This window comes from Microtus ochrogaster, unplaced genomic scaffold (genome assembly GCF_000317375.1).
Source record: "Microtus ochrogaster isolate Prairie Vole_2 unplaced genomic scaffold, MicOch1.0 UNK27, whole genome shotgun sequence".
NCBI lineage: Eukaryota > Metazoa > Chordata > Mammalia > Rodentia > Cricetidae > Microtus > Microtus ochrogaster.
Window position 1 is genome coordinate 1,709,568 of NW_004949125.1, and position 14,589 is coordinate 1,724,156.

At 48.4% G+C, this 14,589-nt stretch overlaps 1 protein-coding gene across 1 annotated transcript in view; it reads left to right on the plus strand.

The window, feature by feature from the left end:
• Sdk1 (sidekick cell adhesion molecule 1) overlaps window positions 1-14,589 on the plus strand; it is a 622,567-nt gene that overhangs the window by 364,056 nt on the left and 243,922 nt on the right. The window contains exons 7-11 of the mRNA XM_026789743.1: window positions 800-883; window positions 5,356-5,550; window positions 7,146-7,262; window positions 8,296-8,463; window positions 11,663-11,765. Coding sequence (XP_026645544.1) covers window positions 800-883; window positions 5,356-5,550; window positions 7,146-7,262; window positions 8,296-8,463; window positions 11,663-11,765 — 667 coding nt within the window. The remainder of the gene's footprint in view (window positions 1-799; window positions 884-5,355; window positions 5,551-7,145; window positions 7,263-8,295; window positions 8,464-11,662; window positions 11,766-14,589) is intronic.

The following is a 14,589-nucleotide window of genomic DNA, read 5'->3' on the forward strand; positions in this document are numbered from 1 at the left end:
CAGCACTCAAACAAAAAGCCAGGCATGGCAGTGCACACCTGTGAGCTTCGTGACGGGGTGGAGGAAGGTAAGGTACGAGGATCCTAGTCTAGCTAAAGTGGGTGCCCTTCAGACTGAGTGAAGACCCTGTCTCAAAAAATAAAGAGAGGAACCGTTGAAGAAGACACCTGACATTGACCTCTGGCCTGCGCATGCACGCGCGCACACACACACATGCACATGCACGCACACACATGCACATGCAAGCACACACACACACATGCACACGCACGCACACACACACATGCGCATGCACGCACACACAAACATGCACACACACGAGAGAGTGAGACAGACAGACAGAAACAGACAAACAGAAACCACTGTGGTCCTTGACATCCTTTTTGTGTTACTCACTTTTTTGCTGTTATGATTAAACGTCCCGACAAAGGCAGCTGAAAGGAGGAAGGGTTGACTGTTGTCTCGCAGGTCCAAAAGGATGTGGTCCATCGTGATGGGGAAGAAATGCTGACAGGCATGGAAGGCACGGTGGCCAGAGCAGCAGGCTGGCTGTTCACGGCATCCACACTCTGGAAGCAAAGAATAATCAGAAAGTGGGGTCTGGCTACAAAGCCTCAAGGCCCATCCTCAGGGGCTCACTTCCTCCAGTAGGGTCCCACCTCTTAAAAGTTCCACAACCTTCCACCACCGTGCCACCGTCTGGGGATCAAGAGTTCAAACGTGTGCCCAGGGAGGACATTTCCCATTCAGACAAAAGCACTCCTTTACTTAGGGGCCATTTTCTTTTTCTTGTTTAAAGAGCCACCATATTTCACTGCTGAGCCCGAGAGTCGGATTTTAGGAGAAGTGGAAGAAACTGTGGACATCCCATGTCGAGCCATGGGTGAGTATGGGAGATTTCCGGGGCGGGGGAGTCTTTAAATCCTTCCGGGAGGACAGTGACCATCAAGGCTGGGGACACTGGACCCTAGGACTCAATAGCTAGCCTGTGACTTAGCTGAAGGAAGTCGCCATTGTGCAGCTCTTGCTTCCTTGTCTGTAGCTCAGTCTAGGGCTCCAGAAGAAGGGAGATGAGGAAAAAGGCCTTTCCTTTTGTCTGCCCCAAAGACAGCGGAATCAGCAGACCCGGTAGCTCCCCTCAGTAACTGGGTTCCCCAGAGGATATGGGCCTAAGACCGTGGCTCTCAAAAGACCTCTCTCTATCCACCAGGTGATAAGGACTGGGCGCCACATCCATGCAACCTGCAGGAAAGGAGGGTGCTTTTAATATTAGTTAACTAATTAGACAATTAGTTAATTAATTTTTTGAGATAGAATCTTATATAACCTAGCCTGGCCTCAAACTTGCTGCGTAGCCCAGGATGACCTTGAGCACCTGGTCTGCCCGCCTCCGCCTCTCAGCTCTCAAGTGCCGTGAGTCTAGGTATGAGCCACCACACCTGATTTATGCAGTGCCGGGGATGGCACTCAAGAGACTCCTGCAAGCTAGACAAGCACTCTGCCAGCTTAGCCATGTGCCAGGGCCCTATCATGATGGTTTATTTTTTTGGAATGGGAACTTTTCCTGCCTTTCTGTCCTTTTAGCTCCGAGGCAGCTCTCCTGTTCCACACGTCATTGTCCCTCCTTCCTGTGGCTCATTGTACCCATTACCCTGTCCGTGACTTTACTGTGTGGTTACACAGGAAGTTACAGATAACTTCCTGACCCCATGTTCACACACACACACACACACACACACGCACGCACGCACGCACGCACGCACGCACGCACGCACGCAAGCACACATGACACAGGCTTTACAAGGCAATCCATTACCAAGACCTATATAGATGAAAAGGCTTTTTTCCTGACTGTTTGGACCTGGATAAGCACAGTTTCCCCCACTCACTCAGCGCTGGGAGGGAAACCTTGCTTTGGTGAGAAACAATGGCCCTTGCTTCATAATGAGAGCGCTGGAGACCCGAGTAGGGAAAGGGAAGCAGTTCATTTTATGACCTTGCAAAGTGTAGCCTTAGCCTATAGAAAAGGCAGGAAAAAAGATGCCCTAAATTCCCTATCCAATTGATTCAGGATGAAAAGCTTTTATCTAATGTATGTCCTGGGGCTGGAGACTCCCTCCTTTTCTGAGGTTCAGTCAGGTAGCTGATCATTGCCCATGACTTTGCAGCCATAGGATGAACAGAGAGCACCCGGACAAGCAGGTGTCCGCAGCTAGCTCGGGAAGCAGGGGGCAAGTGCTCCCGCTGTCCCTGGCTCACTAATGAGCTTTAAAGGCACCTCATCCAAAAAAAAAAAAAAAAAGACCAGACTGGTTTAGCTTTCATGCTAGCAGTTTCCTAAGAGGCACGTGATCTCTCTATATACTCTATTGACTATTGGAACCTGGCTTCAGAGAAAGCACAGTTAAGTATTGTGCTCAGAGCCTCCAGGAGTAACAAGACAGGGTTTGGAAAATTGTCACCAGGTATCTGGCATATAGAACCTGCTCACCAAATACTGGGGTCATGGGACGATGCAGAACAGTCCAAGACCCAGCCAATGACCCCGGCACATGCGCCTGCTATGATGCTCGGCTACCCTCAAGAGCTAATGCCAAGGACTTAGAGCAGGAGAGCAGGCCACACCTGTGTCCACCCATATCCGCCCCACCCTTCAGTTCAGAAACGGGAGGCCTATGATGCTTGGCAGCTCTTGGTGAACACAGAGTCATCTCTGACCAAGAGTCCCTTCCAGTGGCTTAGGTCAGACCTGGTCTTTGCCGGCCAAAGGGCCTGCAGCCTCCGGTTCCCACTCCAGGTCCCCTCATCACGGCCACTCCTAAACACGCTGTGTTTCCGTTCTCCCCAGCTCCAACTCCATTCGCGCAGCCACGGAGGAGGCTGAGAGAGGAAGGGCACAGATGTTGAGTGGAGAGCCTTCTCTTGTGTGGCCTCGTTCTCCTCCTCATGCCGCAGCAGCCCCTGAAGCTTAGCTCTGTGCACGAGAAGCTGGGCGCCATTTCTATTTCAGAAATAAACACATTCTCCACTACTGCAGGGCATATGGTTCCTATCTGACACGAAATGCCCCCCAGTAGAAACCCTCCCATCCTCCCATGTAGTAACTATTATTTTTCAGTAAGTGGCAATTCTGACATTCTTCCTCTGACAGGGGGCCGCTCTCTTCTTGCTGAATTTCTGCAGGGGGGGAAACTGTTAAGCATAGACTAGAAACTGTGTATCAAGCGGGGCCTCCTACATTCCTCTGCGGTCATGTGATTTCCAGCTAACTCTGGCAATGGAGCAAACTGCATGGGGAGTGGGGAGGGGTTCCCATGAGAGCAACATCATGTAATCACCATTATGAGATCTTACGTGAATTGCATATGCTTTTACCTTGGAATGGATTTTTAAAAGTTGTCCTGATTTAATGAGAGGTGACAGGAAACGTAATTAAGGGGAAGAACTGCCCGAGAACACATCGTCTGGAAACGCTCCCACCATCAGCTCTAGTCATCCAAATGGACCGTCTACACCCACGTACACCAAGACTGAGTCAGGGGTCTGAGTAAGACCCTTAGAGGATCTCAGCAAAATGAGATTTTAAAATGAGATTTAAAACTTCAATCCATTTTATGGTGCCAGGCCTGGAGGCACAGGCCTGTAATCCCAGCATTCAGGAACCTGAAACAAGAAGGTCAAGAGTTCAAGGCCAACCTGGCCTACATAGCAAGGGTTTTTTTTTTTTGTTTGTTTTTTGTTTTTTTTGGCTTAAAACCAACAAAAAAATGTATTTAGGGAAATTAAGGAACAAAAGCACCTAAATTCTAGAACTAAATCTTAGTGTCTTATCCTGTGGTTTGCGTGGATTCTCCATGGAGCCTCTTTGCACACTTAGTTCACTCTGGGTGGTTGTGGTCCTCTTGGACTCCAGGAAGGTCAGAGAGATCCCCCAGGGAACCTAGCCCTGCACAGAAGCTGCTGGCAGAGGGCCCAAGGGTTCTCTGCTCAGGACTGGGCTGCCCCCAGACAATGCAGAGCCATAGTTATCAGCCCTGAGCTATGTGAACTGACCAATGCCATAGAGCAGACGGGCTTCAGAAGTCCTCACTAGGCGCTTAGGCTGACAGCAGTCCCTTCCATCCACCGCCCAGGTGATGGCCCTTGTGAGCCTGTCTTAATGTCCACCACGGAAACCAGGCTTTGTGTCTCACTGGGATGTAACACACAAGGAAGGGGAAACTAGGCAGGGCTCTGAAGTCTGAGTCTGTCTGGTTCCCTAGTCCTTCTAGTCTAGCACCCTGCCATGTACCTTGGGGTACAAGTACAGGGCCTTGTGCACCCCTTCTTCCTGTACTCATGTGGGTCTTAGGGACAAAGCAACTTTTTCAGTGTCTCCTAGGTGGACATACATTCTCTCAGATGTCCCCACCCCATTTAATCAGGGCCTCTCCAGGGCTTTGAAGTCACTCCCCCAGCAGTCTAGACTTGCCTTGAGGTCACTGACAACCATGGGCTCATCGAAGACTTCTCATGGCCCACAGCTTTGCTGTTGGTTGTGATCACGAGTGCTCACGCTATCCAGAGCCCCTGCCGTGTGCACGGCGGGAGTGTTCCAGGCCAACCTGTCAAATCTTCACAGCCTTTGAGGTTATGTTCTGAACTTTCCCGTTGTATTAGTGACTTGTTTCATGGTTGTGACTAAGTACCTGACCAGTACTCTCGCTTTCAGTGTGGGGGTACAGTCCATCGTGGCAGGGAAGGGGGTGCAGGGCACAAGGAGCACCATGGTCACATGACATCCACAGTCAGGAAGCAGAGAGAGATGGATGCTGGTACTCAACTTTTTTTTTTTTTTTCTGTCCCATAACTCACTCTGTAGACCAGGCTGGCCTCGAACCCACAGAGATCCACCTGCCTCTCTCAAACTCACAGAGATCCCTAGTGCTGGGATTAAAGGCATGTGCTACCACTGCCTGGCTTACTTTCTCCTTTTATTTCAGTCCTGGCTCCCAGCCCATGGGACAGTGTCACCCACATTCACGGCGTCATTCAATCCACTATAGAAACTGCCAATGACCCTTGGGCTAGCCTTCCTAGCTGGGACAGAATTAGAACTATCAACTCTGGCCTAAACTCAAGGGCAATTACAGTTGAAATCTTTCTAAATGAGTGCAAACCTGGGCGCCGTGGCCCTTGCTGATTCCTTCTTCCTCTTCAGAACTCTCAGTGTGGGTTTCTCCATGTGAGGCGAGGGAAGTGTCCCTAACCCGCTATGGCGTGAGAAGGCTGCCATACGGGCCTCTGAAGCCTTTTCGTCTTTACCCTCCTACAGAGAGCTCCTGGGGTGTAATGTTTCCCTCTATTCCTCTTCAGGGGTTCCTCTTCCCACCCTCCAATGGTACAAAGATGCTGTCCCCGTGAGCAAGCTCCAGAACCCGAGGTACAAAGTGCTCCCCAGCGGAGGCCTGCACATCCAGAAGCTGAGTCCAGAAGACTCCGGAATCTTCCAGTGCTTTGCCAGTAATGAAGGAGGGGAGATCCAGACTAACACCTACCTGGATGTGACCAGTGAGTAACACATATGAGCGTGGCCAGCCTTCGGGTCAGAGCTGCCCACTCTGCCCCAGTACACAGCGGGGGAGCGTCCTGTCTGCCCCTGGGATGACGAAGGGACAGAAGCCCTTCTGAGGCTGAGCTAAGGAGAACCATGACCTAGGCAAGCCCGTGGGCCTTGCTCTTTATTTTAAGAAAAAAAAAAATCTTCCTTTTTAAACGAGCAAAAAAAACATTTCTGTCCCCCCTGGACAGAATGAGAAAGACTATCCAGTATATAGCTCGCTCCTAATCTTTTCCTTTTGATCTTTTTCTTCCGTTTTAAAAAATATTCATTCTCTACTTTAGTTTTATTGAACAATTATAGTTCTTTTGTGGGTTTCTTTTATTATCCCATTAGCAGAAATACCTTGGCACCCTGTCTTTGAAAAATAAAATAAAAGTACAGGTTCTCACTGTATCTGCGGGTTTGCTTTCTAATCTCCCACAGCCGTAACATTGTTCTTCTGAAATGAAGTAGAATTTAGTGGCTGTGGAATTGCACCTTTCAAGTTTGCCCTTTTTTGGAGGCAAAGTGCTGATATTGCAGATGGGGAGAACCATGGGGAGTGTGGCCGTGGGGGCGTGGAGCGGGGTGGGCGTGTGGGTGTGTGCGCACACATGGGACCAGTGGCTCCCTGAGGCATGTGAAGAGACAGCTAAGTCCTTAAAATGTACACGTGTATCTTGGCAAATCTGGGAGGTCACTCTCCCTGACCCTATCTGGCAGCCACACTTGCTCTCCACAGCAGAGCACCAGAAACCCATCTTGCTCCAGGCAGCTGCAATAATATTGGGTGTTTAAGCCAGAAACTGAGTTCATATCCATTAGTATTATTTGGAACCCTCCTTGCAGCTATGGCCAGGGTGTTCTGATGCAGACTGACCAGGTAGTTTGAGTTTGTTTGCAGTCTATTTGTTTCTCTATGAAGGGCCTGGTAGTCGATGCTGTAGACTTTGAGGGGCACGGTCTGTGCCACAGCTCCATAGCACAGAGGGCATAACCTTGCAGGAGTGAATGGGAGTGTATGGGAGGTATATGGACATTCCCTACCCCACCACCTCTCCATCATGTGGAAGAGAGGCAGGAGCTGTGCAGTCGTGTGGCTGATCTGGAGAACACTGGAACACTGGCTGCGTTTTATTCCAGTACACGCCTGTCTCCTTCCTCTTGCTTGGGACTGTGAAGCCCTTTCCCCACGAACAAAAATGAGCCACCGCATGGGACAGGGGTTCTTAGATCTGTGCGTCAGCTTTCAGAATGTCCCTGGGAAGTTTGGACGTGTCATCCCATCCTTGACACAGTCTGTCGCCTAAAGGACAAAGCCAGGTGGTTTCTGTAGATAAACACCCTTCCTGGATCCTTGGGCTTGGGGAAAGGCATCCACTTCCCTTTAGACGCTAAGCAAGGACGGGTGATTCCTAGTAGCACAGGGCAGGAACCACTCCAGAATGACTACTGTTTTTCCACATAGTACCTTTGCCTTTGATTAGTCCTGCAAGACCCGTGCAGATTCCCAGGCAGGCTTCTCAGAGCCGAGCCGCAGTTCACTGTTAACTTCTCCCTACAGATATTGCTCCTGCCTTCACCCAGCGTCCAGTGGACACCACGGTGACTGACGGGATGACAGCTGTCCTGAGGTGTGAGGTGTCTGGGGCTCCCAAACCCGCCATCACGTGGAAGAGAGGCAGGTGGCTCTGCAGCCACGTGGACGTGGCTGGTGTGGAAAACACTGGGATGTTGGCTGCATTTTCTTATTCATTCCCTCAGTGAAGACCGAATGCCATATATTGAATGTCTCCACCAGGGACTAGATGCCAGGGTGCAGTGTGAATAAGACAGGTGACCCTGGGCCTCTGGAAAACTTGGGGACTGGAGAAATGGTTCAGCTAGTAAAATGTCTGTGACACAGCATGAAGATATGTGTTTAGTCACCAGTACCCATGTAAAAAACTGTGCACCCATTATCCTGACACAGTGGAGGAAGACAGTCTAGACCATTCGGTAAACCCTAGTTCCCAGCCATAAACCCTGTCTTTAAAAAATAAAAAAGGTCAGCCTCTATATATGTTCACACCGTGTACATATAAACTTGTACATCCACACAACCATACAGACACCTTATAAACCAGTGGTTCTCAACCTGTGGGTCTCAACCCCTTGGGAACAAATCTTTCATGAGGGTCGCCTAATACCATCAGAAAACACAGACAAGTTTAGGTTATGATTCATAGCAGTAGGAACATTGCAGGTATAAAGTAGCGATAAAAATAATTTTGTTGTTGGGAGGGTCACCCCAACATGAGGGAAGGAAGGTTGAGAACCACTGCCTTACACACATATTATTAAAAAAAAAAAAAAAAACAAAACTTTGGAACATCAGTGGCAATGACAGAGCAGTAGTAACTGTGTAAATGTGGCTCTCCTTTACACACGCCCACAGGGGCTCTGGGAGATTGAAGTAATCATGAGAAGTGGTCATCCCAAGATAAGGATCCATACACAGACCAGAGTCTGCTTAACAAGAGCTCATAGTACTGGGCAACCAGGATGTTCCTGGTGTTCAGCATCCTTGCCAATGATGGGGAAAACGCTTCAGCTATTTTACATAGAATGTTCACTTTGCTCGGATTATCATCTTGCCAACAGCTCCACCCTCTCCCTCCTTCCCTGCCGACTGCTGTGCCTCTCACAATCCCCTGTTCTCCTCTCCTCCTCAGGAAACCTCATTCTGGCCAGTGGCTCTGTCCGGATTCCTAGGTTCATGCTGCTGGAATCTGGGGGGCTGAGGATAGCCCCCGTCTTCATCCAAGATGCCGGCAACTACACCTGCTATGCAGCAAACACCGAGGCCTCTGTCAACGCCTCCGCCATGCTCACCGTGTGGAGTAAGGACCGTTCTCTGTGACGCTTCTCTCTCTTTTTTTTTTTTTTTTTTTTTTGGTTTTTCGAGATCCCACTAGCATCGCCGTATCCTCTGTGTCCCGGGGATGTCAGAACTCCTTTAGATTTTCTCACTTAGTTCGAAGAAGATGATTATTTTTACAACTAATTTATAGAAATCTGTTGAGTAATTAAATTTTCTGTTTCTGAAAGAATAATTAGGAGGTGTATCCAGAAAGTCCGTAGTGCTATTTCAAGAGTTGTAGCAGATCGACTTTTTAAAATCCATAGACTTATTATACCCAGTTGGCTAGAACAGCTAAAATAATGTTTTGATTAATTTTATAAAGAAATTGAATCACTCATTGATATTCTAAAGAAAGTATTTGGGAGACTAAAGTGGTCACTCAGTCAAAAATATTCTTGGGGTGCAATCAAGAGGATATGAGTTTGATCCTCAGCACCCATCAGACATACACTTGTAACCCCAGTGCTATAGGGCCAGACACAGGAGAATTCCTGGGGCTCACTGCCAGCCAGTCTCCCCTGGGGCTCCAGGTACAGTGAGGGACTTTGCCTCATGAAATAAAGTGGAGAGTGGTTAAGAAGGACACCTGACATTGACCTCTGGCCTCTGTACACACACACACAAACGTGTATGCATGCACAACAGAACATATTTTTTATACTATCTGTAGTTCAGCTACATAAATTAAATAGAAGCAAACAGTAGGGACATCTTTGTTCCCTCAGTTTTTGTCAGTCTCAGTGTAGGTCCCTGGTCCTTGATGTACAGAAAGAATTATTTTCTGTAGCATGATGACACACCAAGTGTTCCCTGCCTCTCTAGTGCAGTGGTTCTCATCCTTCCCGATGCCGCAACCCTTTGATGCAGTTCCCCAGCCATAAAATTATTTCATTGCTACTTCATAGCTCTAATTTTGCAACTGTTATGAGCCGTAATGTAAATATCTGATAAGCAGGATGTCTGAAATACAACCCCTGTGAAAGGGTCAGTCAACCCCTAAAAGGGCCATGACCCAGACATTAAGAACCTAAGTGCCCTTTCTTCCTGTTGCCCCTGGCAACATTCTAACAGTCCATTTTCAGATGGAAAAGGCTGGTGTGCACTGACAGTCTCCGCAAGGGTCTCTATGGAGAAAGTTCAAGCTCACTGCACTAATATGTGAGGATGTAGTCAGTTGTAAAGAGCACACCCACATGTGTGTGCGCATGCACACACATACACAGCCTGCTCATATTTGGCATTTTCTCTCGTACCATCATTCTACATTTTAATAAATGACCCTTTTAATGGGATTTTTAAGATCCTTTTTTTTTCAATTGTCTTATGCCTAGGGGAGCGGTCTAGGGGAGTGGAGGTCACACACATGAGTGTAGGTGCCTTCAAGCCAGAAAAGGGCTTCTGATTCTTTGAAGCTGGAACTGCAGACAGCTCACATGGGTGCTGGGAACTGAGCTCAGGTTCTCTGCAAGAGCTGTGTGCACTCTTAATTACTGAGCCATCTCCCCAGCCCCAGATAACCCTTTCAGTCCTTTATTAGATATTCTCAAAACATCAATTTCTTTTCATTTACATTCCTACAATGTTGGCAAAGTACTAAAAAAGGGTTTTGTTTATGTTTGGAGGTTGGTGTCAAGCGCATTTGATACATGGGAAAACGTTAGCTTCATGTTTTCAAACTTGTGGGAAGGGAAAACATGAGGTCTGGCTCTCCACAGATCACTCTCCAGAAAGTTCTGTGGATCTGCTGAGGATCAGCATTGGGACCATGTTTAGCTAAGGGACAGTGAGCCAGCTCGGTGACCTGTAGAGTTATCCAGGTTGCTCGGTCGAGCTGCTCAGAACAGTCACGTGCCCTCTCATAGGCAAAGTCCAGAAGACTCAGAAGCCTTTCCTGATGCACAGCTGGAAAGCCACTGTGCTGGGCCTCAAGTGAAGCCCTGGGACTCACAAATTTTAGTTCTGTGTCTGGAACCAGAGTGGTGTCCCCTGGCAGGTGTGTGACAGTGTGGCCCAGGCTGAGTGGAGAAGCTGGTTTCTGCAGCAGTGGCTGTGGGTTCTGGGATCCTCAGATGGGGGACAGACGGTTGGCCCTGCCTCTCACCAGCAGTGTGGTCCTAGGCAATTCATAGTGGGCCTGGGCATCCATGCTCACGCTCAAGAATTAGGAGTAATGACAGGCGTCACAGGTTTGCTCTTGATTAAATCAAACAGCACAAATGACAGCGCCTTCCAAAGTCACAGGGTGATGTGTGGAGACAATAATTATCTTAGCAAAGAATCTCAATATTATTTATATACTATTTATTTACCTGTATATTCATTGCAACACCAGGGATCAAACCTAGGACTTTAACCCCTGAGCTACATCCCCAGCCCTCTTTTTACTTTTCCTTTACAAACAGGGTCTCAGTGTGTTTCCTAGGCTGCTCTTAAGCTTACTCTGAAATTTGTTGGCCATGAACTTACTCCAGAGACCAAGCTGGTCTTGAATTTGTTCCTCCTGTCTCAGCCTCCCTAACTAGAATGCTAGGCCTCCATTCTCTTCCCTGGTTTAAAAATCCTGACTTCAAGCCAGAGAGACAACTTAGGCAGCTGAGTTCTTAACTTACAAGCAGGAGGACCTGAGTTTGATCCCCAGAACTCACGTAAAACTGGAAGCAATGGCATATGCTTGCCATCCCATGACCAGGGAATGAGAGACAGGCAGATACTTGGAGCTCACCGACCAGCAAGCCTACCCTACTTGATGAGTTCCAGGCCAGTGAGAGACCCGTCAGAAAAATAAGGTGGACAGCTTCAGAGGCACAGCCCCTAAGACTGACCTCAGACATCCTCACACACAGAGAAAGATGCTCCAGAGAGTCTAGACTCTAACCTGCAGCAGGGGACTGACTCCCTAAGCATTTACAGGAGCTCTTTGTCTCTTCTAGAGAGTTTGGAGACCCGGAATGGCTTAGGAGTGGGCACTGGGTTAACTAACTTTGCTGCCACACAGAAAGACTTGTTTTCCCTTCCCTGACCGTCTCTAAGCATTCTGAGTGTTTCCCTTTACACCTGTTTCATCAAGACGAGAGCAAATTCAGAGGCTTTGATGTCAGATGACCAATTCATTGTCCCCCGGGGGCACAGACTCGCACACTGGTGATTTCATTGGGCTGTGACTTGTGTTGTTTCAGATCGAACGTCCATCGTTCACCCCCCGGAGGACCGCGTAGTGATTAAGGGGACGACAGCCACCCTGTGCTGCGGAGCCACCCATGACCCTCGGACCTCTCTCCGGTTGCTCACCCTGTTTTAATATATAGGAGTTGTTAAGATTCCTCGGGCTAATGAAGGGAAAATTGAGAGGAGAAGGGAAAGTTTGGGGGTCTTTGCAGTATATCCCCAATGATGGCATCTCCCAGTGGCAGGCTCCATCATTAATCACAGGAACCGGTCTTCCATCCCAGCCTTATGTATTATTTACAGTGGGCTGTGCTCCACTCCGTGGCTTCAATACAACTTTTTTGTGATTTTCCTGCCAAGGTTAATACACTGTCTGTAAAAACGCTCTTGTCAGGGACTGATACTTAATGAGTCAGAAATCCAGAGGGATGGAATAGGATTTCGGTGGTGTTGACACGGGAGCTCTGCAATGCTCAGGAGGGGTTTTCCATCCTGGGAGGATGGTTTTTCTGGAGAGCAGGGAGAAGAAAGGTATGCGGATGGCCAAGGAAGTAAAGGGGAAACACAGGCAAAGGAAGGAGCCACGCGGCTTGGAGATTCTCTAATGCCAAGTGGGACATCCCGTAGACTGGAAGCTGATGATGATAATTGTGATATTTGTCTTAGACATGTGGATAAATTATAGTGTGCTTGCCTAGCACGCATGAAGCCCGGGTTTCCATCTCCAGCACTGCAAACCCTGACCTCGGGGTGTATACCTCTAACCCTAGCACTCCAGAGGTGGAAACAGGGGGATCAGAAATTGAAGGTTGTTTTCAGACACATGATGATTCCAGGTCAGCCTTGGTTACATTAAACCTGTCTCAAAACAAAACAAAAACAAGCTGGACATGGTAGCACGTGCCTTTAATTCCAGCGCTAGGAAGGCAGAGGCAGGGGGGATCTCTGTGAGTTGGAAGCCATCCTGGTCTCTAAGAGCTAGTTGCAGGACATTTAGGGCTATCCGGTGAGACCCTGTCTCAAAACCAAAACAAACAAAACAAAACCCCCCAAACAGACCACTTCAGGTAAGGGCCCTCAGCAGTGAGCTTTGTCGCAAAGAGCAGAATGGTTGTGACTTTTCAGACTCACCTCTGAAAATAAATGAACCAGGAAAGGGGGGTGGTGGTGGAGAGAAATACATCACATAGTATCGCCATCCTGCCTTAGTTCTAAAAGGCCGCACTTAGCCAGAAGGATGGAATCTGAGTTGACAGTGAGCAGAGGGGTTGGTCCTTGAAGCAGGCACTGAGAACTTGCTTCAGACCCTTGACCGTTTGGTGCAGGCATTTGTCAAACCATTCATTTCTCCAGCCCCACTTGACTCCTTAGAGTCTCCGGGGCTGGAATACAAGTGTGGGTTAATTATAAGAACAACAAATGTAAAACCCAAAGAACACATAAGAAGCAACAAGTTAAAGGTTATGTAGGGGACCCTGGGAGGCCTACCAGGAGATCTTTTCATACCTAGAGAATCCGTTCATTATAAAGGCAGCAGGTATGGAGCAAAAAAAAAAAAATGCTCCAAGAGCTCAGAAGTACCCCCTTTGGATAGTCCTCTGCAGCACTGAGTCCCCCTTTCTATGAAGGGCCTGGACTGTACCCGCTTTCAAGGGTCCCAGGCTATACAGGGCAATCTATCTCTCTCTCTGGGTGGGCTTCCCACGGTTGTCCCTTGCGTTGAAGGATGACCTCCTGTGACTAATTCACAAAACTTTGTGCTGTGAGTACACAGGGCGGAACGGGCCGGTGCATTTTGAAAATGTGTCCAAATTATTCTAATAAAGAAAAACCGGCACTTTCATCTCATCCAGCCATCAGCAGGGGCCCTGCCCAGGGACATTTAGGGCTGGACAGGCTCATAATTGAGTATATATTGGAAAAGAAAAATGTGCAAAATGGCCATAAAGATTAAATGAGGAAGAGAGGTGACATCAGAGACAGCCTGCCCAGGGTGGTGGAACTTCAGCAGGACAGTTACAAGATGCACTGAGCTTTGCTCAGGAGGCGGGGTTCCTCTCTGGAGGTCTTTAGCAAGCATTACTGAGGCAGGAGAGCTGGGTGGGTACAGTGGAGTAGGTGACCGGACAGCTGTGTCTCGTCCCCAGAGTCCTTCTCTCCCAGACAACACTCAGACTGATATCCACAGTCATCTTTATTGTCATATTTGGGGGTTTTGTTTGTTGTGTGTGTTAGGAGTAGCATATCTGTGGTGCACAAGGGTATGAGTGTGTGTTTGTGTGTGTATGCATGTTCCCATGTGATGAGGCATACACATGTGTAGGTGCATGTATACTTGCGTGTATAGACATGTAAAGGCTAGAGGGTGATGCTCTTGATGGATCTCCACTTCATTTACAGAAACAAGGTCTTTTGCTAAACCCGACTTGGCTAGTCTAGCAGCCAGCTTGCTCTGGGGATCCCATCTTTTCCTCTGGGTGCATGGATTACAGGCAGGCCACCATACCCACTCAGCTTTTATGTGGGTGCTGGAGAGCTGAACTCCAGTTTTAATTCCTGTACAGAAAGCACTTTGTCCACGGAGCCATTGTTCAGATCCTCCATCTTGTTCTGAGACCAAGTCTCCCACTTAACCAGGAGCTCATCAGTTAGACCAAAGTGGGGGTGGGGATCAGTGGTTCCCACCCCCATCCACCTACCTGTCTTTGCTTCCCTCGTGCTGAGGACTAGTAGTGTGTGCCATCATCCCCAGACATTTCACGTGGATTGGGGGAATTAAACTTGGCTCCTTTTGAATGAAAGGCAGGCATTTATCCACTACCTTACCCTTCCAGCCATCGCTGTCACTGAGTTATCAATTGGCTTCTGTATATTGTCCAAGATATCTGCCTGCTCCCCACCATACCAAAAGAGTCACCTTTTCAATGGATTTAGTTTT